We start from the raw sequence: 25,789 nt of genomic DNA, 5'->3' as shown, positions 1-25,789 counted from the left end.
AGTCAGGAGGAGCCCGACGAACACAGTCCTGCTCTTACGTATATGGCGCTATTTGTACGTATGTGTACGTACATATACGTATATTACGTATATGTACGTTCGATGGCGACGCGACTCGAAGGCACAGTTTCGCACATTTTGGGCTAGCAGACGGCCGACTCGTTCCGTTTGTCCCTCACTTGACCTCAGGCGTGACGGCATGAAGAGGCATAGACCATGTGATACATGGTCATGAACCAGTTTGGACCGCCCGGGACACAGCACCGCCCGATAATGTACGACGGCTGCTGGATCTATCCGTTGACGTTCAACACCTCAGGGATAATCAGAACACAGCGCGTTCTCTTCAGCCGTGGAGCACGCCCGGTCTTATAAACCCTTGGTGGCAGGATATTCGGTAAGGACAGATATATTGTTATCAACGCTTAAAGGAAGGGCGACTAGCGCCTAGGTCTGTGGACAGGTTTGGCCGGGCAAGTCTCCAGGGTACGATGGCTATAGAGACTGAAAGCCTACACACAGGTCATGCCGGGCGCTCGCTGCCCGCCAATGAGCTCCACCGTCCCATCAGGCACGCTGCCCACCTCCAGGCCTCTGAGAGACGCGGCTAGGGGTCTTGCAAAGCTCACTCTGGCAGGCGGGAGGCAAGGACGCAGAAGCGCCGGAGGCCAAGTCTCCGTACTGGGCGGAGACACCCTAGAACGTGGATACGCAGCAGTGGAAAGTTGCGAGCGGTTGGCCCGGCTGAAGAACCTGTGGGCCGCCCCATCGTGGACGAGACGCGAGGGAGCGTTGTCCAATACGGGGCCGTCACCCTGGAGGTGAGGCGAGGGAACGAGTTATGGTCCAGCTTCGGTACACCACAGGCCTGCCCAGCAGCCGCGTCGTTGCCAGGCTGATAACAAATTGGCCCGATATGTTTTAAATTGGGCATGAACGTGACTTTATTTCATGATTAAAGGCATAACAGCTTTTTAGCTCAACAAGAACTCGCGCAGACGCGTTAATCATATTGCCAAGGCACTGGAAGGGGGGAGGGAGACAAAGCGACGGGGACCTCCCGTGTGCGAAGAGAGAATGAGTGGGGTGACGTGGTCGCCAGCAGATGTGTATGCTTGGCGTGAATGTGGGGGGGGGGGGGGGGGGCGTCAAATGCGTCAAGTCCGCGTAGATTGGTAAGGACGAGGAGGGCTCCCAGGGTTGTTATCCAGCGGGCCCTTGCCAACGAAATACACCGGTTTCATGCGATCCCTGCCAATTTGGGCGTACCTTGGACCCAAGACGGCTGTTTTTCAGTGCGTCTGGCTCCGTGTTTCGCGCATGGAAATTTTATCAGCAGCTAAACGGTGAGATTGGAACACCGTTATTAAAGGCGCACACTCATTTACGGGGAGACAGCCGTTCATGGTGTCTGACCGGACCTATTGCCCTGCTCCGGTCACCCGCTTCATCCTAGCTATGTGGCTCACATGTGTGGGTTGATGTCCGGTGTACCGGAGTCATGACGTGCCGAGTCGTGCGCTAACGCCATCTGGCTCGTATGCTTAACAATGCACTCCTCATTTTAAATATGTTCTTGTGAGGAGCGTGAGAGCGGCGGCCGGCGACGCCAAGCGCTAGCGCCAGCCGGGCGGCCGCGCCTGTGCACGCACCCACCACAATAACCACCCACAAAAGCCTTATGAAACCACACCGAAGCTCATACAAAACCACAACAAAAGGCATGCGCACTAGCCACTAACTACAGGTTGTCTGGCAGGTTCCAGCGCCAGCCCAGCCACGGCGCGACGTCACTGCTCGGCTCTTGCTCAGTCGGCGCGTCCTGGGACGAGGAATCGTTGGACTCTACCAACCGGCGACTTTATAGGGTTGCTTGCTGGAAATTTTGGGGTGATTGAGGTAGCTTTAAGACACGGTCGGGTGAGAAGGGTTCACTTTGACCCTCCGAAAGGCTTTCCCAGAATAACTTCCGGAAGTCACCGCGAAATCGTGTCATATTTTGCAAAACTGCAGGTGATTTAAGGGAAGTATTTTGTTATACAAATTATATGCATCCTGTACGGTCGCTGACCTGTGACGGTTCGAAGGCAGGCCGTCACTGCCAGCAAAAACCATTTCTAGTGAATCGTTCATTCTGATGAGATAACAGTGCATTAGACCAGGCCACACATCCCTGAGATAACTTTTTGAACAATGGGTGAAATGCTTCTAGGATTACGATAGTTTCCATTAGCCCTGGGCCAGGTGTAAAGTCAAGTCAGGTCGAGATAAAACCTACCTGCATTTTTACTGGAGAGTTTGTCACGGGTAGTTTCTGATGCTCAATGCATACTTCTAAATAACGGGGACCAAAACAGATATATAGTATGGGCTTAAGGTCAGGGTAGGTCACCAATCTAAAATGACCAAGATCATCCTTGTTCATAATCTGAATTTAGGAACATGCCGCCGAGCGTGGTCCTTGACCCTCAAATTTAGATAAAATCCAAACAATCTCCTAGGTTTTTGGTCACCGTGACCTCTTAAGGTCAAACAAGGTCACGTACATAAGGTATGCACTAGGGACCTTTTGCTTGCAAGAGGCATTTATATTCCAGGCGGTTGCATGACATCTGGGGGGAACTTTGGACACCAATCTGGAGTTTGACCTTGTTTGACCGTACTTTACGATAAGGTCATGATCTAGGAACCTCACATTTTCTCACAAATGAGCTCACATCCAGGCCATGCACCCTGCAAATTTGATGTCTCTAGCTACATTAGATTTTGAAACCTCAGGCGGTTAAATTGACCCCCACCTCCACCCACCCAACCATACGAGCGCGTGGTATTCAGCCGACCAGCCGGACGCACGCTGACCGTCAGCGTTTGGTCGATGAGACAGCAAAATAGGGGCAGTTTATTGCACGTCATAAAGCATTAATTTACATGGGGTCGCACGCGAGGGTCAGAGCGAGGAGATCAGTCCAATGACTGACCTCTCGGTGTCCCGCTAGCTGGCCTCCTGACGGCGCGGCGGTCAGAGCAGCCGCCGACGCGTGGTTTAACGCACTGCCGGCCCGCATCCAGCCGCCTTGGCATTGCTTAACCTGATGCCAGCCCACAGCCGGCCGCCTGGGCCTGCAGTGACCTACTACGAGCCCGCAGTCAGCCGCCTGAGCGTGGTCTGAGGCGCTTCGATGCATCAGCCAACCGTTCAGGCGTGGTCTTAGCAAGCCCAAAGCTAGACGCGTAAGCGTAGTCCGAGGCGCTTCAAGCCCATATCAACCGCCTAGGCGTGGTCTCGGACGCTCGGAGCCCACAGATAGCCGCCCAGGCGTAGTCTGGCCTACTGCCAGCCCAGAGCGAGTCGCAGCAGCGTGTTCTGACGTAACGCACACTCACTGCGACGACGCCAAGCGACGCGTGCCGGTCGGGACAACAAAGCCTACTGTAGCGCGTCTCTGCAAGCGTGTGGCATGCGACACACGAGCCCCGTACACTGCCGTCGCGATCCCCGCCCCACTGCGCGGCGGTGGCGGCGGCGACAGGCAGGCAGCTCTGACGGGCACAAGCGGCGCGAGGGCCACGCGGCGGCCCAACAAACCTGCGTACCGAGGGACGGCGGCGCTGTTAGATTGTGTGACACGCAGCGCGTCTAGGGACACCACTTCAAGCCGGGTCGGCGGGTGGGGCTCAAAGCGCACTTGCAAGAAGCTGGTGTCGTCCCGCCTCCGCCCCAGGTGGTGCTTCAGTCGGCACGTGCGGACCGTGCGACCCAGCAGGGCGGCAATCTGCCAGCCCAGACGGCTACGTTAAGGGCCAGCGACTTTCGCCACCTCCGCCGGCCCAGCTCAGTCAATCGCGGGTTAGAAACGGGCAAATCCCACGTGAGGATCCTCTGTCTGGCCGCTATAGACATGCAGCTGTTAGTGCCTCATGCATTATCTACACTGATATGTGATAACGCAGTGCACTTGTGCAAACTACTGTGTTCAACTGTGGCCAGTGCGAGTTTAACAGTTATAGCGACAGAACATGAGCGAAGTTCTTTAAATAAATTCCAACCACCGGTGAGCATGGTTTAGTTACAAACGTCGAAAATTGCGGCATTCAGAAAACAAAATCCAAATTCTAAAAAGAAATGATTCAAACAGACTAAAATGGTTTCAAAATTCGCTCCTGATTTAACCAAGGTTTGAAGGTCGGGTGAATGTTTCCCTGCCCAAATTGATCAGAAGAATCCCGGAAATCGACATTTTACCTGGCTTGGTCGATCGGTCCGAATTCCAGCTTCCCATATGAGAACCAGCATTAAAACATATTGGACCAATAATTGCCGACTGCAGACATTGGAGGTTGAAAAAGAAGCAAGGGTAGCATTAATACATACGACCAGCTACGAATTGTATTCTTGGTGACACCTCTTTTGATGCACACGCCTTCACGTGTCAAGTCATCAAATCTACTCAATTAAAAGTGCTCCTAAAAAAAACTATCACAGTGCAAGCATTAGTTTTGTGCTTGCCATTTTATCGCGCCGAAAACTTATCTCCAATCGCACCTTTCTATTTGTACTTTCCAGTTGCATCATTTCCAACAAATGTTCAAAAAAGGCAAAAAGAAACGCCATTCTACAGCACATTTCAATCATCGACCCCTGCCAACGGAGCCAACCCCGCGCCTCGCGGCTGGTATCGAGGAGCGATGCCGGTGCGGCCCGAGACTGCCGGCCGAAAATGCATAAAAACGCACACATACGCTCATCACAAGCCACGCTCATGAACACATTAAGGCATAACCTCCACGCAATAACCACCAATACCACTTACCATGCATCTCGCGTATTTGGCGCCTGAACATTTCGCCATTTCTCTTTAAACATGTACCCTGTCCCTGCCATAACGATTGAGATGTCTTCCACCTCACAACCCTTTATTAGGCTCCCGCCCCCGAACTCTCTTGATGTGAACCCCATGCCTTCAATACCAAATTTTCACCGATCGTTACATGTAGGCTATCTGTTCTATTATTCCGAGAAAGCATTAGTTGCAAAAAAGACATTCGGCTTTCATGACCTGGCACAGATCCAATAAAAAAATCATCCAAAACATTTTACCAACTTTCCCTAAAACGTCTAAATATACTACACACGTTAAGAGCATAAGCAGCGCTGAGATACTGTGCGCATCGCGGTCGAATATGCCACCGATTTTTAGCGACCTGCACCCTAAAAGAATTTCGAGAGAGAGAGAGAGAGAGAGAGAGAGAGAGAGAGAGAGAGAGAGAGAGAGAGAGAGAGAGAGAGAGAGAGAGAGAGAGAGAGAGAGAGAGAGAGAGAGAGAGAGAGAGAGAGAGAGAGAGAGAGAGAGAGAGAGAGAGAGAGAGAGAGAGAGAGAGAGAGAGAGAGAGAGAGAGAGAGAGAGAGAGAGAGAGAGAGAGAGAGAGAGAGAGAGAGAGAGAGGAGAGAGAGAGAGAGAGAGAGAGAGAGAGAGAGAGAGAGAGAGAGAGAGAGAGAGAGAGAGAGAGAGAGAGAGAGAGAGAGAGAGAGAGAGAGAGAGAAGAGAGAGAGAGAGAGAGAGAGAAGAGAGAGAGAGAGAGAGAGAGAGAGAGAGAGAGAGAGAGAGAGAGAGAGAGAGAGAGAGAGAGAGAGAGAGAGAGAGAGAGAGAGAGAGAGAGAGAGAGAGAGAGAGAGAGAGAGAGAGAGAGAGAGAGAGAGAGAGAGAGAGAGAGAGAGAGAGAGAGAGAGAGAGAGAGAGAGAGAACATGCATGCATGTGTGTGTAGGTGTGTGCGTGCGTGCGTGCGTATTTATATCACACTTTTAAATGAAGAGCGCAGCTTATTCTGCATTTGAAAGTTCCTTTTGCACACGACTTCAGTCTTCCCGACAATGGATTTTTGTTAGGTTCACATTCATGAATTGCGTCACCGATCGATACCATTCAAGACAGCTAAAACGTTTGCACAATGAACACACCATCTAAAAAGGCGCCCGTTCGATGCATTGCCATCGAACTGCTATAGTTCAGTTATCATAGGCTATCATCGAGCTCAGACAAGTCAAGCACCGTTTAAACACGCATGCAAAACACACAATAAGGGTAAGCAAAGTGTTCGATTAATCGATTAGTGACATGTTTGAAGACGCTTTGTGATTTCGTAGAACATGTTGAAGCTTACTTGTCCCTGGTCTAGCGAGGGGTTTGGTCTGAGCAGCATACACCAGCCCATATTTGTGACGTATAATCTGCCTTCGTGTGTCTGAGCTACAGCTTCCCTATATATGTCGCTGAGGGTACCTCTAATCCAGGGATGTCACCCTATATACTTTCCATAGACAGGGGAGCCTGAGCTCCTGCAATGTTGGCTGAAGTCCCCACCCCCCGCTAGCCCCCTACCCCAATAACCCCCTGAGTCCCCTCAATGCATACAAACAAAAAGAAAACCCTTGGCCAAAGAAATACAGGGGAGTTCTCGTAACTATTACTACAATGAGTACCTAGGCATATCATTGTTAGTCTAATGTCAATTTTGCACCAAAGTGCTTCCTGTAGCTATCTTTCGTTTTTCTCATGCCAAATCATTGATGTGGTCGGCTAGTCTGCAAATGCTTGACCTGTTTTGGACAGGGTAACACCTGCATTGGGATGAAGAACAGCTGACAACGACATGTTACAGTTTTTAAAAGTACAGAATAAAACCAGCCAAAGTTAACCCATGTTTTCCCAAAGAGTGGCAAGTGTACTTGTACGATCATGAAAGAGGTGGCGTTCGATTGTAGATAAATGAGAAAACACGATCAGCGACGGTGATAGCCACCAGTGGTTTCACATCCGTCAAATCGTGACAACAAAAGGTGTCCCAGATGACTCCTTGGTAGTTAAGGATGAGTAGCAGCTGTGCGCCTGCTGCGGGAAGCTCAGTTTAACATCCGTCCGATGTCCACAGTCATGAGCCGCATTTTGAAACCAAATAAATATTTCTTCTTTTTTTGTTTCGCTTAACATCAGAGGTGTAGGGTAAAGTGGTCGAAGTCCGGGGAGAAATGAGATTTGTGGGTTGGTCGGATCAGCATCACCGGTTTACCCCACCCCCCCCCCCTTGATTTCAGAAAGTGACGCCCCTGACCTAATGGCAAAGTCATGTGTTTTGGTAAGCTCAATTGTATATTTTGCATGTGCCTTCTTGGCATATTTTTGCATATTTTGCATGTGCCATCATCGGTTTAGCCTCCAATAGCTTCAGAAAGTGACACCCCTGATCCAATGGCAAAGTCATGCATTTTGGTCAACTTAGTTGCATATTTTGTATGTGCCTTTGAACGGCGCGTTGAACGACTGCACCGCGAGATTTAAAGGCTAAACAATGAACGAACCTTTCTTAAGATGATGCTAATCGTGCAAGAATTGTTATTATTAGTGCTATCGACTGATAACATAATTTACGAGCACGAAACCACCACGCGGTTATTGTCAGTAGGATCGAAAGCCTGCGTAAAAATACCTTTCCAACCTACAAAAATGTGTAGTGTTTCACTGACGCAGTAAATACACAAATAACCATTTATGAGGCAACAAAAACGACTGCGATTGGCTGTTAGAAAATTTGTTTACCTATTTCGGGACATAACTTATTTCGTCAGAGCTTCAGCATGAAATGGCGCAATTTTGGAGCGCAGATAGCATTTAAATCATGGTAAGGTAAAACTATAACTCGGCACTTCCGCAAAGCAACGAGACGTCAGATTACGCTCATGGAAACATCGACACTTGACGAAAATATTTGAGTTGGATGCATCTTTTCCAGCCGGCAGACACTGAACAGGATCACCTCGAACTTTGAAGTATCATCATCTCATGATGATAATGATGAACTAAAAGATTCGAAGATACGGGTCGAGAGCTAGAAACTCAGACCTAAAACTAGCACGTCTCGACTTCTTCTGCTTACTTGATTAAGAGGGACCCGTTCTGATGCGGGCACGCGAGCCGGATGTGAAAAGACCACCCGATAATAGCGCTGCCCTGCTGCTGACAGATCAGCTGCCAGGTACGCGCTTTCGGATATTTCAAAAAAGCAAGTGACACATTTTGAACGGAATGCATTTCCACCCATCCGCAGATTCGCCCACCCGTGGTGGGTGGGTTCGAATCGCCTCAGACGCATGTCCCCGCGCAAGGCTAACAATTGACGACCAGGCTGTTCCTCCACAGCCCACATCTCCAAGCCGTTTAGATTACCAAGATTCCCTGGCCCCTAAACGCCCAAACCCGACAATTGCCCAGTTGTTCGGCCATGGAGTCCATGTGCTCGGTCGATGTCGCACTCGTCTATTCGGAGATCCGGAAAGAACTAGTTCATAGTGCTGGCGACGAAGACGTTGATGTCCCCCTGGTTCCTTGCGTCAGTATCACCCCTGCCCGCTCAGTTCTGGCCAACGCCGACAGGGATGCCACGGGTCGTCTGGGTCACCTCCCGCTCCCGCTCCGCCCGGGAAATACCGGCTGGGCCTTTTGTGCGCCGCCCCACAAGGGTGGCTCCAGACGGGCGCCGCTGCATCGCTGCCAAGCGTTCAGCAGACGGGAAGACAGGGCGGCCTGGCAGCGATCTCAGCTGTCCGTACCGCTTCGCAGCGTCTTAACATTCGGCCGACTTTTCTGCAGCAGAACATTCTCGATAACTGTCGCCTTTTGGTCTTCAGCATAGCGTTCGCGTTGTCTGAGCGGTCGTTTCGGAAACCGAGCCGCACGTGTAAAATATGTGTGGTGGCAGTTGAGCCCATGCGCTAGGATAGCTGAGATATGCGGCAACGCTAGCGTGAAATCGCTGACCATTTCACCCACGCCGGTGCAGGGCCGCCGGCGGAAAGCAGCTTCCCAGCCGTTTTTGCGCAATGTTGTAGTAAATATTGCGGAGTGTCATATTTAATTTGAACCGTGTACATTCCAGCCAGCGAATTCCCGCGCTCTTCATTTCCGCTAAAATATGGTAGATGTACGGACGTAGCACCATTTGACGAGCTCTAGGTAGAGCTAGACCCGTGGAGTATTCGTACCGTTAGTCGGTTACCATCAGTCAGACCACACCATGTTTCGGCCGAACCGGTGGGCCAGTTGGATCGCGTGCAGCCAGCAGATGGGCGCAGCTCCCACGGGCCACCTCTGACCGCCCGGCTGACGCGCTACTCACCTCGCCGTTGAGGTAGCAGAAGATGAGGGCGACCAGGGCGCCCTGCAGGCCGTCCAGCATGTAGTCGGCGTAGTAGTACAGCTGCATCCAGGTACAGGTGCCGCGGGCCGGCCGGTAGATGGTGACGATGAGATGTAGTCCGAACAGCGGCACCAACACCAGGGTCGCGCGCACCGCTCGCCTGTGGAGCGCCCGGGCGAATGTGGTCATGGAGGGCGGGGTGACGATGGTGGCGCCGCCGCGTGAAGACGACCGCCGGTCCGGAGCAGCGTCAAATGGATGGCAGAGGTAACGACAACGCGTGAGGTCAGAGGGGTGGAGGAGGTGTCGACGCCGTGTGGACGGCAGGATCAGAGGGTTAGCAGAGGTGACGACATCGCGTGAAGGACAGGGCCGATGGAGCGGAAGAGCTTTTAAGGAACGCCGTGCACGTGGGCACACCCGTGCACTTGCCGTCTTAGCGCTCAGGGGCCGTAGCGGTACAGGGAGGGGTGCATGTTACGATACCGCAAGAAGGGCAAAGGTGACCACAACGCTGTGCTGTGGCAAAGGTGACCACACCGCGTGAGCGAGAGCCGCCCGCCTGGTAAAGAGAGGGAAAGGGGAGGAGAATGAGAAAGTGGTGGAAGCGATGTCAAATCATCAAAAAGTACCGCCACCTAGCAGTAAAATAAGGGATGAGCGAGCTTGGGCCTCAGGTGAGGACGCATTTGACATTGCTTTGCAGATAAAACACTGTTATCTGTCCTGTGTATGTTAAGAGCGGGCCACATCTACCGCTGCTGCCCGCAAGGTTGTCCCCGTTATGTGACGATTGTTCTTGTTCTCAAGCACCGAGCCTATCGCTAGCCAAACACAGAAGGCAACTCTCGGAAAATGTCTGCTGTAACCAGCTTTAATGGATTTCCCTTATTGCAATAACGAAATGCGAAAGCCTCTAATCACTGTGGTACGGTGTGATTTTACTTGCATAAAGATGAAATAGATGTAATAGGTTCTCAGCACCAACGTGTCACGGACCATGTGTCGGAGGTATCCACGAGCTTAAGCAGCGAAACAATGTGAACTGAGATTTCTTTGTTGTTGTGACTCACGTCAAAGACACGAAACGGGCGGCGGCCCTACCGGCGTCGAAGTCGTTGGTTGTTCGCACAGCGAAGCAAGCGGGAATAGGTTGTCTAAACAATTAAAGAGGTGTGTTCGTTTGCCTGTTTGCGTGTCTACATCTGTTAGCCACGCGCACAGCGTAGATGACAGGGCTTGCAGTGGGCTTGCACACTCAGCGCTTTAAGCCTTTGTGACGATTCAAGACATAAATTCATGCCTATCACATGTCGTGCTGCCGTACACCATACCTTGTCTTGGCATAAAGGAGATAGGCATTGGGAAGAGAAGAAGTCGGCATTGGGGGAGGGGAGCGCTCCGGAAAGCGTGTAAAAGAACACCCCCGTCATTGTCCGCTACAGCGCGCATGACTTCCTTGGCTTCCCTGAATCCATCGTCAGACTTTGACCTGGCCTACGTCAGCGACTTTACAAGGAACATCTAAATTTGTACCACCGAATGACCCGCCATTCCATTATCCACAGCTATGTCCAAATTTGGCGGGGCTACGCCGCGTCGTTCGGAAACTATTCCGGAAAAAGCTTCGTGAGGTCAGTCTGACCCCCACCCGAGCACGTGTTAAAGCTACACATGTTACGGATTCATCCAGAGCTTCCTACTGCTAAGAGGAATGGCGGCTTTGAGGTGCAGCGAACATTGATGGCATAGACTTCTCATATTGCCCGTTGCACCTCAGACTTAGTGTACTGGTCGGTGGATAGGCGTGAGATAAAACGTTTTTTGTCGTCAGCATATTGTATATAAAGCTAAATGGAGGCGTTAGAGGCGTTCAAAAGTGTCTTTTGCACCTGTTGATACCAATATTGCAAATGCTTTGCTCTACATCATCGGAATCATATTAGGAAGTGGGAGTTCTGCACCTGCAATGATTATGCGAATATATTGAAGGTCGTCAACACTTCCGGCTGATTGCACGATGACGTCACAAAACCAAAAGTGGCATTGTTTGAGGTGGTTGTAGAACCAAACTATCGATAAATGTCGGGCTACAGGGATCCAGCTTTGCAAAACACGTAGGAGTGAGGAAGAAAAGGGGAAGAGGAAGGGTTGAAGGACAAAAAATAGCTAAGTCTGTCCCCGAAATGCATTTACACTTGCACAAATGGAACAGTTTTCTCCCCAGATTTCACGCACTTCCTTTTCACAGCTGAGAGTAAGGTTTTAGTGTCTCAAAATTGGTGTTGGGGTCTGAATCCCCGAAATTGTAATGGATGAAAAACAACCTGCATCTCTGGAAGCATGAAATTGCATCCCTGGTTAGGAGGCACAATACATAATAATATATCCATAATTACTGTCAAACCAACACAATATGTCAGTTTAGCTGTTTCATTATCCGTTACCGTCCCTTCTTAAACCACGCAATATTTTGGCATCGAAGGCCAATATGGATAACTAATGTAATCGTACCTGCAATTCAAGTTATTTCTTTATAAATTTCTTAAATATCGCGCACCATTGCCAGTGAACGCAAGTCGTAGTTATAACGGAAAATGTCATGCTTGCGCAGCCAACCCGTAAAACATAAAATGAGCGACCACATATTTGTCCGTTCGTTTTTCAAGCCCTTTCAAATCTGAACTTACCTGAAGACCCCCTCCCCCTGCCAGAGCGGACTTGGCGTTGACCACTGTCAGTGCGTGGACTATTACAACTTACTCTGCTTTCGTAATGGCCAGATGCTCAATGCCTACTTGCAGGAATGGCACCAGTGTGGGAGCGACTCATCGGCCAGAGACCGTCTATTATCACCTGTAACACATTTTTACGGCAAATAGATACAGCTCTCTGCGCCCGACATAGACACCAAACCAGATGGCCTCTCAACTTACTCTGGTATAGCCCAAGATTGGTCACTATTTTCAGGGCTCAGCCCCCTCCTGTGCTCAGAAAAGCGCAACCCATAGTGTCGAACTGAGTCCGTACCTTCATTCGCACGCCCCTGTTTTACGGGTGTCTGTTATATGTTTGTTAAAGGTTCCAGAAGGAACGATGCCCACGTCAAGATATTAAATAACCATCAGATGTCACTAAATAAATTCAGTTATAACTATTGTAATACTTTCAAGTGGAAAAATTGTTCAAAACAACACTATTTCTCAGTTTAGTGAATGCACTCCCCAGTAGGACATTATTTGATTGTGTCATCGTACCTTGCGCAATGTTGGTAGCCAATTGATGGTCGTTCTATCTTAAAATTGTGCTCACGAACGTCAGATATGAACGACCTCACAATCATGTTCTTAATGATTGGATGGCATGGCCAATGGAATAGCAGGATTTGAATGACGTTATTATGGGGTCATGGATACCTGTGTGGCTGAAAACATCTGCACATCTTTCCGTCGCATAACTCAGTAACTAGAGGGGTTTAAGTCTCAAGAATGATCATGCTGTAAACTAGACCGAATGGTCCTTAAGATAGCTATCTTAATTTCATTTTCGTTTCATTTCAAAACCACACACAAATGTGGAACATTCCCTTTTAGGAAATATGCCACCTTATTGTGTTTGATATTGATAGATCAGACGCGTCTGATGTGATCGGTAATATCAGGTTTCCCGAAATCCTGAAAACTAATAAATTCGATTTCAAGCAGCCGTCCATGCCAGGAAAAATCTCATTTGACTCCTTGCTCACCACTATAAAAAGTAATTTCAAAACATGTGATGTGTGTAATATTTGCAATATCATTTGTCACAAATGTTCGTGTAATGAATGATTTGAAACCTTGAAATACCCTATTTAGGAGAAAAATTGTGCAGACAGGATGACGATGCATACGCGTATGACACAAATTCAACGAAACGCGATAATATCGCTTTGATTTCTCCCCTAAGACGTTAAGCACGGTGACTTTCCGAAGAGCCCTTTGTCTTTGTGCATCTTGGTAACTGCCCATTTCCGCCCGCTGTCAGCCATAACGTGTATTTGTACTAAAGCCATCGACACCGGGAAGGGTGCAACTTTTAAACCCGCAAGCTGTCAATGCGCTGGTTAAAACAACTCAAAGGCGGCACCTCTAGCCGTTGGCAATCCACGACAGCCGCTAACAGATTCTGCTGTTGTCATAACTACAGCATTTGCGATAACAACGGCTGTCGCGATAACTCCAGTCTTCGCAAACTAAGGGTACACTCTCGGGCTACGAGGAAAGCAAGAAGTGTAGTGCTGTGACAACACGACGACGGCGTAATCTGGACTCGAAACTATTCAAAATTTATATCTTCGTTACATGTCGATGACGCTATAGTGGCACTACCCAGTACCATTATTATACTAACTTATCCTGAGGTTTTAGGGACACGCTCTTCAACCGCTGCAGCTTACTGGCAAAGCGGCGGTCTTGAAAGTGACTGGATACCGCTGCATAGGAAACGATGCAGCACTTCGATCGGCCGGCGCTACGCTTTCTGCAAAATGTAGCAGTTGTGTAACGTCGCCCCATCAACGCCTGCGCTCATTGGTTTACCCTATCAGATTAATCTCGGCATAGCTGCCTCGCTGGCGAAAGTGACCCACTACCGCGTGACACTTTCAGGGCACACGTCTCCACAAGTGTTGGCCGTCTCAACAAGCGCTGCGGTGCAGGACGTTTTTCTGACCGTCATGAAAATAAATCTCCGATGATGGTGTGCCACGATAGCGTCCTAGCACCGGATGCCAGAACTTGGTACGATTTTGAGGAAGAATGTTCTACAGTGTGCTGCCCTACGAGGTTAGCTATTTTGCTACACGGTTTTCCCTAGACAAGGATATATTAGGTGGTGCGTTGGGTGACACCAATCCATCGATGCCAGTCCTTTTGATACCGCCAGGGAGCATATCGCTCCGCAGCACAGCTGGGCCGAGTGTCGTCTGCTTCACTGTATGCTGGATGTGGCGTAGGCGGCCACTGAATGTGTGACGCCAAACACGGCAGCCACCACAAGGTTTGTATGAATACCGTGCTGAAACCGATCAGATCTGCAAAATCGGCAATCGGCCGATCAGCAAAAAAGCCTGCAGAAAGTAAGGTGCTATTCGCAGCAAGAGACCAAAGAGCTGATGCCGCATATGCTACGGTCATTAAGATCACACTAAGTGTGAGAAGCACAATATTTTAAGTCACGAACCAGCTGAATAATACCTCGAATCTTGGTGTACGTACTTGCCATTGCCGGTGGCGGCACGTACGTGCACGTAGTAGACACCGCCATCAACCCCTGCACGTGAATGGGAGGACGGAGTGCTGCAAGCACGTCAGTGCTGTTGTCCAGCAGCGCGGCACTGAGCTTCCGGGACGCCGCCGAGGGACACGGAAGGTTGTGGCGGTACCGGTGCGTACCACATGTACGCGTCCATAAAATAATCCGAATGGTACCTGGTTTCAGGCGATTCTGCCGCATATGTCGACTGTCTGCTGGTGACTTACGGGCACACAACCTACCATCATTCTTCTGCTCGAAATTCGTATTTCTAAGTTGCGTCGTCTGGATGCATCTATAACACTTCCTCATGTGCCACTGGGCGGAAATGCACGTTTCTTATGGTTGTGTTTCTTGTCAGCTTTAGCTCACATGTCGCGTAATGCGCGCGTCGCACCTATGTGTCTGTCAGGCTCTCCTCCTCGCGCTCCCCGCGCTGTAACGGTAATACTTCGTGTAACGGTAACCGGGCCACCGGGCAGCCCGGCCGCCGGCCGCGAGCGCCGGCCACGCGCCGCCCGCGGTCCAACCAGCCATTTCGCCGCACGGTCTGGAGCGCCGCGTTACTGGCGCGGACCACCCGCCCGTGGCCATCGCCGGCGCCGCGAACCGACCGCACGGCGTGCAACGTCAGCGTACGGTGTTCGCTGCGGCACGCAGGCGATGCGCGCCGTGCCTTCGCGGGTGCTAGACGCGTGAGGTGTGCCGGGGTGTGAGACGCCGTCTGCTGCGCAGCGCCGCGATGGCTGCCAACATACGACTTAGAAGGTAGGCTGGCGCCCACAAGTGACCGCAAACGTAGACATTGACCGGAAACTTGCGATGCGTTTGCATGACCATGATCTCCATCACATGGGTCCCAAGTTTCGCGCTTTTGTTTTCCGTTTTGAGAAGGACTTCGATAATCAGTTGATAACGGTACAGACTTCATATCTTTTGTCGTAGGATATTCTCGTCTTCTAACGCGCTACAGAACTAGCAGGGACCTGCTAAAATAATGAGCATCGTGCACCTTAAGCACTTCAAAATTTCCGAACGTGTAAGCATCTGTCGTTTCTTTTTCTGCAGAGCTATGGTCATATTTCCTAGTGTTTCGCCAGATTCAGAAATTCTGTCACGGAGAGGTAACTGCTAGACAAATAAACCCCATCTACGTCAAAGGTCGCAAAATCTCGTCCGCATAATTCAAGAAAAATGCCTGATTGAACCCACTTTGTTTTAGAATGCCCCACCGTTAAGTTCCTTTTACTGGAGAGTGTTAGGTTTTCTTCAGGGTCGTGGCCGGTCTCGGTATGGGTGTGGGGTTAGGTACCCGAGGATGATGAAGGGCAAAAAGTTGCAGCCCGGTGAGAAATGCACCTAAAAAAAAAATAAAGCTCTATCAGGGGATTTGAAACGCAGATGAGCGAAAAGATGAGGGTAAGGATGCCACCAGTTAGTGGTCTTCATGTGGTCATGTGGTCTTCATGTTTTTTGTGACGATTCTGACGGATTCCGTTCTGATTGGTTCAATTTCATGAAACCCTGGGATTGCAGGTAACATGAAACAGGTCGCATAACATACGGCGTTTCCAGCTGGCGGCTGGAAAAGGGAGGAACGATTATGTTAACACGATCAGGAGGTAAGCTGACGAGCTCAAAACGTTGCGTTACTTTAATGACTGCAACAAGTACACCTTTTGACGCAGCATAGCTATTCATCCGAGACAAATACATCTGGACATGCCGGTCGTGAACGTCGTACCCCTCGCGTTATCAGATTTCAAATTTTCGCCACTGACGCACCCTTACGAAATCCTTTGCCGCCTTTTGGACAATTCTGTGGCACGCCTCTGAAAGGGGGACAAACTAGGATCGAGATCCTGAATGGGAAAACACAAATCACGTGCATTGTACGGACGAAACGGGATGAACGTATTTCCCTGCCACCAGTATTTACCTCACACAGGTGGATCGCGAAGCTTATAACTCACATATCCCAGACTGTCATACTTGTTTGTATATTAACAACGGAGCCCTGCTTTGTGTACATTTTATTATGAATTGCGAAAGTAAATTTGTATTTCTAGCGCGTCGGTAGCCATCAAAGGACAGCTTTGTCTGTGTTGACCCATGGATCACTACGCTCATGATCTAAATGTTCGATATTTGTTTGTCTGCGGAAAACTGACTATGTTACACTGCGTAGCGAGTTGTTGCTATCATCTGACTGGGACTTTTCTATTGGTCAGTAATTACGTAACGCAGTGGAAAATCCTTACTTCAATCTTCATTGACTGCTGCGGTAGATTAAAAAAATATTATCTCCACACCTTTCCTCCTCGTTTGCCTGCGATAATAGACGGCCACCACACCAAATACGACACTTGCTCTGACCCATTCTTTGATGGGTTCTGATACCACCATCCGTGCCACATTCTGAGGGAGATCCCATCCAGGTCATGACTCCTCCGGTACTGCCCGGGGCCCTTGTGGAATTCATGGGGTCCCGCTGTTGGCCGGGGGTCCGGTACTGAGCACGGGAGCCCCACGCTGAACACAGGTCCGTGCCATGGATTCCATGGGCAAGGAGCCATGGTCTGTACGAGAGATTCGAGACTCGTAGCCTAGCGGCAAAGGACGGCACTAGACATCCAGCGGCACCAAACAATACTCAAAGCGGGCACATGTTTGGCCCAACTACCATGAAAAGGTCAGCTGGTAACTGACAAATGATGGTCAACCCAGGCCCGGGGTAGACATACTACAGAATTGTACTGTTTACATGCACAACCGGCTGTAGTACCGTCTGCGAATAGGGCGGCGACAACAGTATCCGTTATATGGCATGGCACAACTTGGATGACGGATTCAGGGTGTACACATGTTATGTTTGGCAGGTACCCTGAACCCGAAGTCACAAGCTGGCCATGCAGACCATTCGGAATAAATTTATTTAAGTTCAGTTAAAGAAATTAAACAAAAAGAGACAGGAAAGAGACATGACCCTGGGAAGCCGATGACGCAGCCAGTTGAATCCCAGTGACACAATGTTCAATGCGCATTGTTGCATGACTATGCCGTTTAGATGAGGAGCTAGATATGCATAATGACCACCCAGCCTGGTGTCGATCTTACTTATTGGTTGATATGTAAAAAATCCGCTGGCAAATTTTGGCCCCATTACCTCGAATACTAGTCCATACACGACGACGTTGGCGAAAAGGGGCAAGAGCGCAACAAGTTCTCGTCTGTGGAGGAAGCAATATAGCACGCTTGTATTGATTGTAAAGCCCCCAGATTAAAGGGATAGACCAGATGGCAAAGGGCAACTTCGACGGACTTCTATCGCAGACCCGTCTTCTCAAAGGCTGTAGCATTTTGGGACCTAGTCCACGTTCCATTTTGGCTCATGCACCATCTGGTCTGCATGTATACCTCGGTACCAACTAGGGCCTCTCGTCCAGTGCCAGAGCTCCTGATTGGCAGAGCGGCCTTCTCATTGTCCAAGGACTATCTGAGCGAAGGACTAGGACTATCATCTGTGAAGCATCTCCGTGATCGTCATTCTAGAGCCTTGACCCTGCCTTTGTTCGCTCGATGGGGCTCCTGGCTAGCAAGAGCCCCTGCCGGGCACGGTATCACGACGCCTGATAGGTAACGCTCGGTACCCAGACCAGAACAGGCGCTTTCCTTTGTTCTGTGGGCTCCACCATGACACCAAAACAAGCTCTATAACATGCGAGGGCCATCGCTCCGCTCTTGTGCGGCTAATGGGACTTCTGGCCAGCACGGGGCCGCTGTTGATTACCGGCATGCAGTCAGTCCCTATCGATCATACAGTGCCTACCCAGTTCTCGAGTCCCTTGGCCGACAAAGCGATCCTCTGATTCTTCTGAAACCCTCTGAGCGACGCCGGAGTAAGTTCTCTGATATTCTAGGGTTCCGCCACTGGCCCTGTTCGGCAAGTGGGGACTCTGTCCAGCGCCGCGGCCTGGTCAGTGTCAGGCTCCCCACTCGACAGAGAGGTCGCTCAGCGCTTCAGCGGGGGGGAGGGGGGGGGGGCAACGTCAAAACAAACTCCCTGATATCCTTAAGGCATTGCCCTCCCGCTGGCCTGAAAGTCCGACCGAGGGACACACAGGCCACCAAGGAGGTGAGCGGATGCAACGGGGTAACCCATGGCCTTGTTGCATCCACCCCCGCCGAATTTATAAATCGGCAATCCCTTCTAAAGAACGCACTACATTGATTGTTCCAAAAAACTATTCTGGCGTATTTGTCAGCATAAGAAATACCCAAGGTCTAGTTTAAAAGCAATGCTTTTATCGGCGTTTTGATGTCCTTGTAGGGCTAAATTGGATGTGCCAGTATTTCTAAAATGTCAGCCCATAGCCTGACCCACCGCGTCCAACTAGGAATCCAACGTACAAAAGCCCGTTGGGCTACAATGCTGGCCAAGCATTGACCTGCCACTGTTAGGTTAAGTGCAATCTGAATATTGTCCTTTTCCAAAGCATAGAACTTAGCATAAAGTATGCAAAAAATGTCATACATCATCTAATGCTCAACATTACTTGCCCAATACCAATAATGCTGCTCATATAACATCAATGAAGCACCTGTACTGTGGTATTTATGTAGCACCAAAGTTTATCTTACCACCGTGATACCAGTTTTCGACTACAAATGAAAATGAAGGTGGTGAGACCTAAAATGTTGATCGCCAAAAGGCATCAGACTTAACCCTAGGTCCTCATCTCAGTAAACAACAGGCTAAGTCTTCTAAAATGTCATGTTTCAGATGTTTGCTGTAATTTTGTAGTAAAGAACTGCCAGATATTGCAAGTTACGGGAAGTCTTCTCAGTTAATAGCATTGTACACGATCACAACTAATATGTAGTAGTAGCGGAAAGTGAAGCCATGCCATACGACACCGCTAAAAAACTTGACCATTTCTTTACCTACTTTACATCATTTAAATGTGTTGCAATAGCTGGAATGTCATACTCTGTATTCAAGAGTCAGAGTCAAGCTCGCATACAGTGTTTGCTGTCCTTAATTGGACGCATGATGAGACAGCACGGGATCAAAGCAGCTTTGAAATGATCCGCTTTCCCCTCTCACCGCTATCCACGCTTCTTCACATGACAACCTTCACTGTGCCATCACCGTGGTTCCTCTTACAGGCGAGGACATGACAACCATCACTGTGTCACCTGTGGTTCCTCTTACAGGCGAGGACATCATTCACATTTTGTCCAAAAACCTTCGCCACTCTAAAAACAACATTCACATTTAGCAACGCCGCATGCCGTTAGATGCCGTTAAATGTGGAAACAAAATTTCCATTCAAAGAAAACTGAGCCAATCATGTCCAGCACATGTCTTCTCATTGCAGATAGCATGCTGACTTCAACTTTTGGGTACATATCGAGCATTTCATTGACGCCATATGTTGATGTAATCTTTGACACAGGCATGTGTACAGATAAAGTGGCCGCAAATTATTTGTTATTCGTGCTTAGGCAGGCAATTTCTGCGTAGCTACTATTTCACATTTGATAATTCTCGCGAATATGATACACCAGTAATGCGGGCTCTATTGGCCAGTGAACGAGGCTGGGCAATGCAAAGCGCACGCTTTCCGTTTATTTCAATTGCCCCTGAAGCGGTTTTGGAACGTTTAGTGAGCCTGCCTGCGGTACTAGCGATTGTTCGGACGTTTCAAAGAGTCATGACAATGTGCCGTGAGTCATGGGCATCTTCCAGGGAGTCTATGTTTTACGGAAAGTTTGGGACGAGGTATGGAACCCGGTAAAATTACGCCAAACCCCAACTATGCCTCTGGTATGCAGTATCATATTTGCAAAGATACGGTAGGTGTCACAGAAGACTTTCCGATCCTCCCCTGTCCTCATCATGGGCGGCAACTCACCCCCCAACTCACGTTGTAGCAATAGCTCTCCCACCGTTGTTCCTCCGCCGTGGTTCCCTTCCTCCTTTGACTCTAACTGCATCATAGCAAATAAATCGTCCCTGTCCATAGCCCGCTCAAGAAAGCGCGCAGAAATTGGTCTCCTTAGCACGTCCAAAGCCACAACAATGCTATCCGTACTCCGTCCGTAGTTACGCAACCTCAACTCCCCTCAATCTTGAAAAGCCGTTACGAAGGCGGCCGGACCATCCGGAGGCTACCAGATTCTACTTCGCCTGGAGATTTTCGCGCAAATGCTTTATCCTTCATTGCTTATAAAATCAAGAACATCACAGAAATAATGAGCCAGTGAAACAGCAAGACGCGAAGTGAAAGCCACTCGTCAATCGAATGTCATCCCCGTAGAGAGGTATGCAGTTCCCTGAATTTGCACAAAATTAATCTGAACTATGTCTGCCACGGTTAATCTTCTTTGTCCCAACCACAAAACGAGCACTGGGATCTTGGTAGAAATGGCATTATTTCATCTCGTTCGCACATGTGCGTTTTAGATTGAAATAACGTCACGGCGCATTTGAGAGGTACTGTGCGTAGTCCGATACCAATTTTCCGATTCCCACCCGATCCGGTTCCGGAGGCGCGGAGGGCCATCAACGCTTTAATATATGCGCAAGTTATAGTCGCAAGTATAGCCTCTCCTCATTGCAGACGGGCGTCTTTACGGAGACGTTGCGGAATGCCAGGTCGTTACAGAACCGGTATGAATCGGGCTTGATTACCACAGACGCGGCAACCCAATCCTCAAGAATCCATAACAGGTGACGACGGCCGGAGAGTGAACTGGCCGAAACTTTGCGCGCATACTAACGCGCCGGGCAATAATCGCGATAGGCCGAACAGTTAAGACGGAACATTCCATATTTGAAGAGATTGAAGCAAGCACCAGACATGATGAAATAGGCTCACTTATGACTATGGGTATACTTTTAAGTGGAGAAAATTGTTCCAAACCGAACAATTTCATTATTCAGTAACTACACTTCTCAAAACATCCCTGTTTGATTGCGTCATGAAACATTTGTAAAACGTTAAGGTGCTGCCAAGCTATCTGTGTGACTGTCATCCTTGTATCCACTTGTAGTACGTCAACTCGCCGAGAGATGGCAGCGCGGTGCCGGAGGTGTTCACCAAACCAAATATTGTTACGTGCCCATGTTTTGGCCCTTTCACGTGGTGTTCTGGCGCATTTATCAGTAAGTTTGAGCATTCATCAGTAAGTATCGGTAAGACGTTGTCTTGTATTCACTACTTGGTTATAGCGTTTCCCTGAAAGATTGTTCACACATGTGAAGATATTGAAGCAAGCATCAACTATGATGCAGTAAGCTCACTTTAACCATCGGTATATTTCTTACTCGAAAAACTGCTCTGGACAACACAATTTTTCTTTTTAATATATGTATGTGTGTGTATGTGGATATTTTCCTCATTGCGTCATTGCTTGATTACGTCATCGTATATTGCACAGCATTGATTGAGGGCCAATTGACGGCTGTTACATCTAGAAATCGTGCTCACCAATGCCAGATATGTACGACCCAACAATCATATTTTCAAAGACCCGGATCACTGCATGACCAATGGAATGACACAAATTTAAATGACATTTTTGTCGTCATGGGCACGTGAATAACATTGAATAATCTGCATGGAATAGTCTAGACATCTCCGCAGACGTGTAGCCCAGAAATTACAGAATTTTGGTTCTTAAGAGCGGCACGCTGTCAACTGCGCAGAATGGTCTTCAAAGTGGCTTTTTCAGTCCAAAATATCATACAAATGTGGAACACCCCTTTCTATCTATCCAAGTCTGTTGTCTCCTCCAGTTCAACTGGGAATGCTCTAGTTAGCCATGAGAACAGTGACACTTCAGCAAACCCAACCTTACTCCCCAGCGCGCATACCCTGGGGCGGTGGTTGAGCCCGTCTTCCAACACGCGAGGTGATGTTCCAGTGAGTTGGATCGTATCTCCGCGAGCAGAACGCCGGTACAAGCTCCTCCGTTATCATAAATCATATCTGTCCTCACAGGCTGTGTACCTGGGCCGGCAGACGGAAGACCCCGGCAGCGCTCTGCCTGCTGCTGCTATGTCTGATGGTCCTCACCCTTGACACCCGGCCCAACTCGGTGAGTGGATACTCAAAACGTTGCCTCTGTCTGTTTAGGCGGCCCTCAGTCTCGTGGGAGCTTGCATAGCGGGTCTTTAGCGGGCGCCATCGCGTCTGCTAAATGGATCGTGTCGTGGTATTTGAGACATTGGATACTATTCACTTGCAACTCAACGCACTTAAACTGAGCTGCATCTAACGCACTTGTGCTGCTTGCTCGAACTTCTTCCACGAGCAAATAATGAGCATGTATAATTACATAAATCACGTAAATCCATTATTACGTGCACACAGTGCCTGCTACGACTCAGTGGCATCCGTCACGCCATTTTCCGCCAGGAGGAACCGGCTACCGATAGCCTTCCTGCCTCTTGAGAACTGTGAAAAATGCATTACTCGTCGATTGTGGCTTGTCGTGAGTCGCTTGGTTTTGGAACGTTGTCGAAGCCTGCACCGCCTAAGATGTGCATTTGATCCTGGATCCCACGCCAACAACTGTGGATGAGCAAAACATCCTTGAAATGCGTTCATAATGTCAGCCAAGCCGTATCCGATAAGCGAATGTAGCCAGCCCACATCCAACCATCGCTGCGGATAAACCGCTGATCGCCACCCTGATCCTGAACCCTGATCGCCGGTGGCGTGTTTTACCGACGTCCAGGAGTCTCCACTGCCGGCGCGCCCTAGGTGGCGCCTCTGTTCGCGCCTCAGGGCGCGCTGTTGCCGCTGGCACGGGCATTGGCAAGCGGACGATGGTGTGCGGACGATGGTGTGTGGACGATGGTGTGTATTGTTTATGCCTGGGTTTCGTGATTGCGGGCGGGGCCACAAGCGCAAGCCTATCTCGGATCTAACTGAAAATTGCCTGGCTTCAGCGGCTGTACCCGGCATGGCAAAGACGATCACTCTTTTGGCGGTCTTTCGGATCGGATCTTTGACTTTTGTTCTTGTGGCGAACAGACTTGTGTTCGATTCGAGCTGAATCAAGTCACTCCCCATTTGGTCCGTCTTTCGGATTATCCTTGACTTTTGTTCTTGAGGCGAACGGACTTGTATTCGACTCGAGCTGAATCATGAATCGGATCATAAACCAATCGTGTTGGGATGAGCTGTGAGCTGAATCGGCTCACTAGGGAAAATGACGCTTTGGGTCATAAGCTGAATCACATGCTTCTTAGATTTCGTGGGAGGAATCGAGAGCCGATCATTTTTCACAATGTCGTGTCAGTGAGTCATGTGGTTCACAATGGCGGCATAAGTAAACAAAGCCTACCTCAAACAGATTAACAGAGCTTTTCAGAGTGTTAAAATGAAAAGCATGCAGCATGGTAATTATGCAGATTACTTTCGAAATAAGAATAAATGCGTCATTGTACTTTGTATGCAGCAAACACGATATTCGCAATCCAGAACTAAAGTTTGCCAAATTTCAGCTGGTAACCAGAGGATATTACATGGCATAGCATTCTATATTCTTATAACCTATGCTAAAATCAGTGAAAGATTTTCTGCTACCCCTAAAATCCAAGGGCTCGTAATATTTTGCATTGCCAATTGTCAGAACTATGAAGTAATCATGAACTGACCTCTCGTTCGCTGCTTTTTCAAACTGCTGTAAGCATGCTATTACTGAGACTATATGCGATAAGCAGTACTGGTAGGAAGGTCGTCTCGGCTCACATGCGGGTTACATATATGTCGCAGAGTGTGATGTCCCAGGGATTCTGTCAGTAACAATTGCCATGCAGCTTGCAAGTGGGAATTTAGCCTTACATATTTAGTTTTCTTGGAATGCTGGTAAAGTGGCGCACGGCACTCCAATCTCAACGCAGCGCGGGAGCATGTTTTGACTCCTGACCCATCATAGAGTGACCTGATCAGGTGAATTTAAGGTATCCTGGTGGAAACGACAGCCGGCGCCTACGTTGGCCTATCTAGTTCAATTGTTCGGAGTTCAGTTCAGTTCAATTCAGTTCAGTTCAGTTTAGCTCCTTTCCGACCGGAAAACGTGACGAGTGAATTGAATTTTTGCTGGGTTTGTTTATGAGAAATGCAGTCGTAATTCGTATTACATATCAAATTCAGGTACGTAGGAATACTCATGGTATGCTCATAATTTATGATAACTGTTCGCTATTACAACAGCTGAATGCGATGTTGACTTGTTAACATGCTATCGCCGACGACATGGCTAGAGCTGGCTAATGAAAATGTGATTCCCTACGTGTGAATGCACTTGGCTGGCTCTTGGCAGGTGCCGACTGGCAACTGTCAGGTTTAGTGCAATGTGATTCACATTGCATGCTATATGGCTAATGGGTCTGGGTCCTAGGTTCCATGAATAATGTGCTAGCCTCAAGCGGAGAATTGAGAGTGCAGATTCGTAACAGGTTACAGGAAAGGCAATGTTTGCTGCACTGCATGTGGTAGGTGCAAACTGCACACTTGCAACCAGGCTATTTGTACCTATTTTCCATGCCATGGTTTATATATATATATATATATATATATATATATATATATATATATAAAACAAACTTGTATGGGATTTTGAACCGAAATAGACACATTGAGGATCATTTGGTGCAGTTCATAGCCCTATACTTCTAAAGGCATAAACCCCTCTAGGTTCAGAGCCACACGCTAACGAATACGCGCAGACTATTTGGGACTATTTGGGACGCACAGACTATATATATATATATATATATATATATATATATATATATATATAATGTGGTAATCCACCCCAATGTGTCCTTGCTTGATGGCGTCATGGAACTTTTGTATGATGCCGAGATGAAGCCAAACTAGCCGTGGAAAATAACTTTCTTAACACTTAACACTCGCATGAAGTACTGCAACTTGCAGAGAAATGATAGTGGCGGTGTTGAAAGTGTTCGCAGCGCTAAATAGCATGATTTGCTCGTGTTTGGGCCCTTCCCTATTGTGTCCTTGCATATTTATCCTTAAGTTTTAGAAACTTACTCGCATTCACATCCCCGGTTATGGCGTTGTTTTAAAGCAGTGTTTCAAACTTGTATGGGATTTTGAACCGAAATAGACACATTGAGGATCATTTGGTGCAGTTCACAGCCCTATCCTTTTAAAGGCATAAACCCCTCTAGGTTGAGAGCCACACGCTAACGAACACGCGCAGACTATTTGGGAGATACTATTCCAAGGTCACTCAGACATCCATGACGTCATAATAACATC

The 25,789-nt window shown here is 48.8% G+C and overlaps 1 protein-coding gene across 1 annotated transcript in view; it reads right to left on the bottom strand.

Annotated features, from left to right (window-relative positions):
- The window catches only part of LOC119110203 (calcitonin gene-related peptide type 1 receptor), a 102,760-nt gene that overhangs the window by 6,362 nt on the left and 70,609 nt on the right, over positions 1 to 25,789 (bottom strand). The window contains exon 8 of the mRNA XM_037233938.1: positions 9,171 to 9,351. Within this exon, the coding sequence (XP_037089833.1) occupies positions 9,171 to 9,351 (181 nt within the window). The remainder of the gene's footprint in view (positions 1 to 9,170; positions 9,352 to 25,789) is intronic.

The sequence above is a fragment of the Pollicipes pollicipes genome, unplaced genomic scaffold, assembly GCF_011947565.3.
Source record: "Pollicipes pollicipes isolate AB1234 unplaced genomic scaffold, Ppol_2.1 Scaffold_7231;HRSCAF=8579_pilon_pilon_pilon, whole genome shotgun sequence".
Lineage (NCBI taxonomy): Eukaryota > Metazoa > Arthropoda > Thecostraca > Pollicipedomorpha > Pollicipedidae > Pollicipes > Pollicipes pollicipes.
Note: the sequence above shows the minus strand (reverse complement) of the source record. Positions and strands in the feature narration are given on the sequence as shown.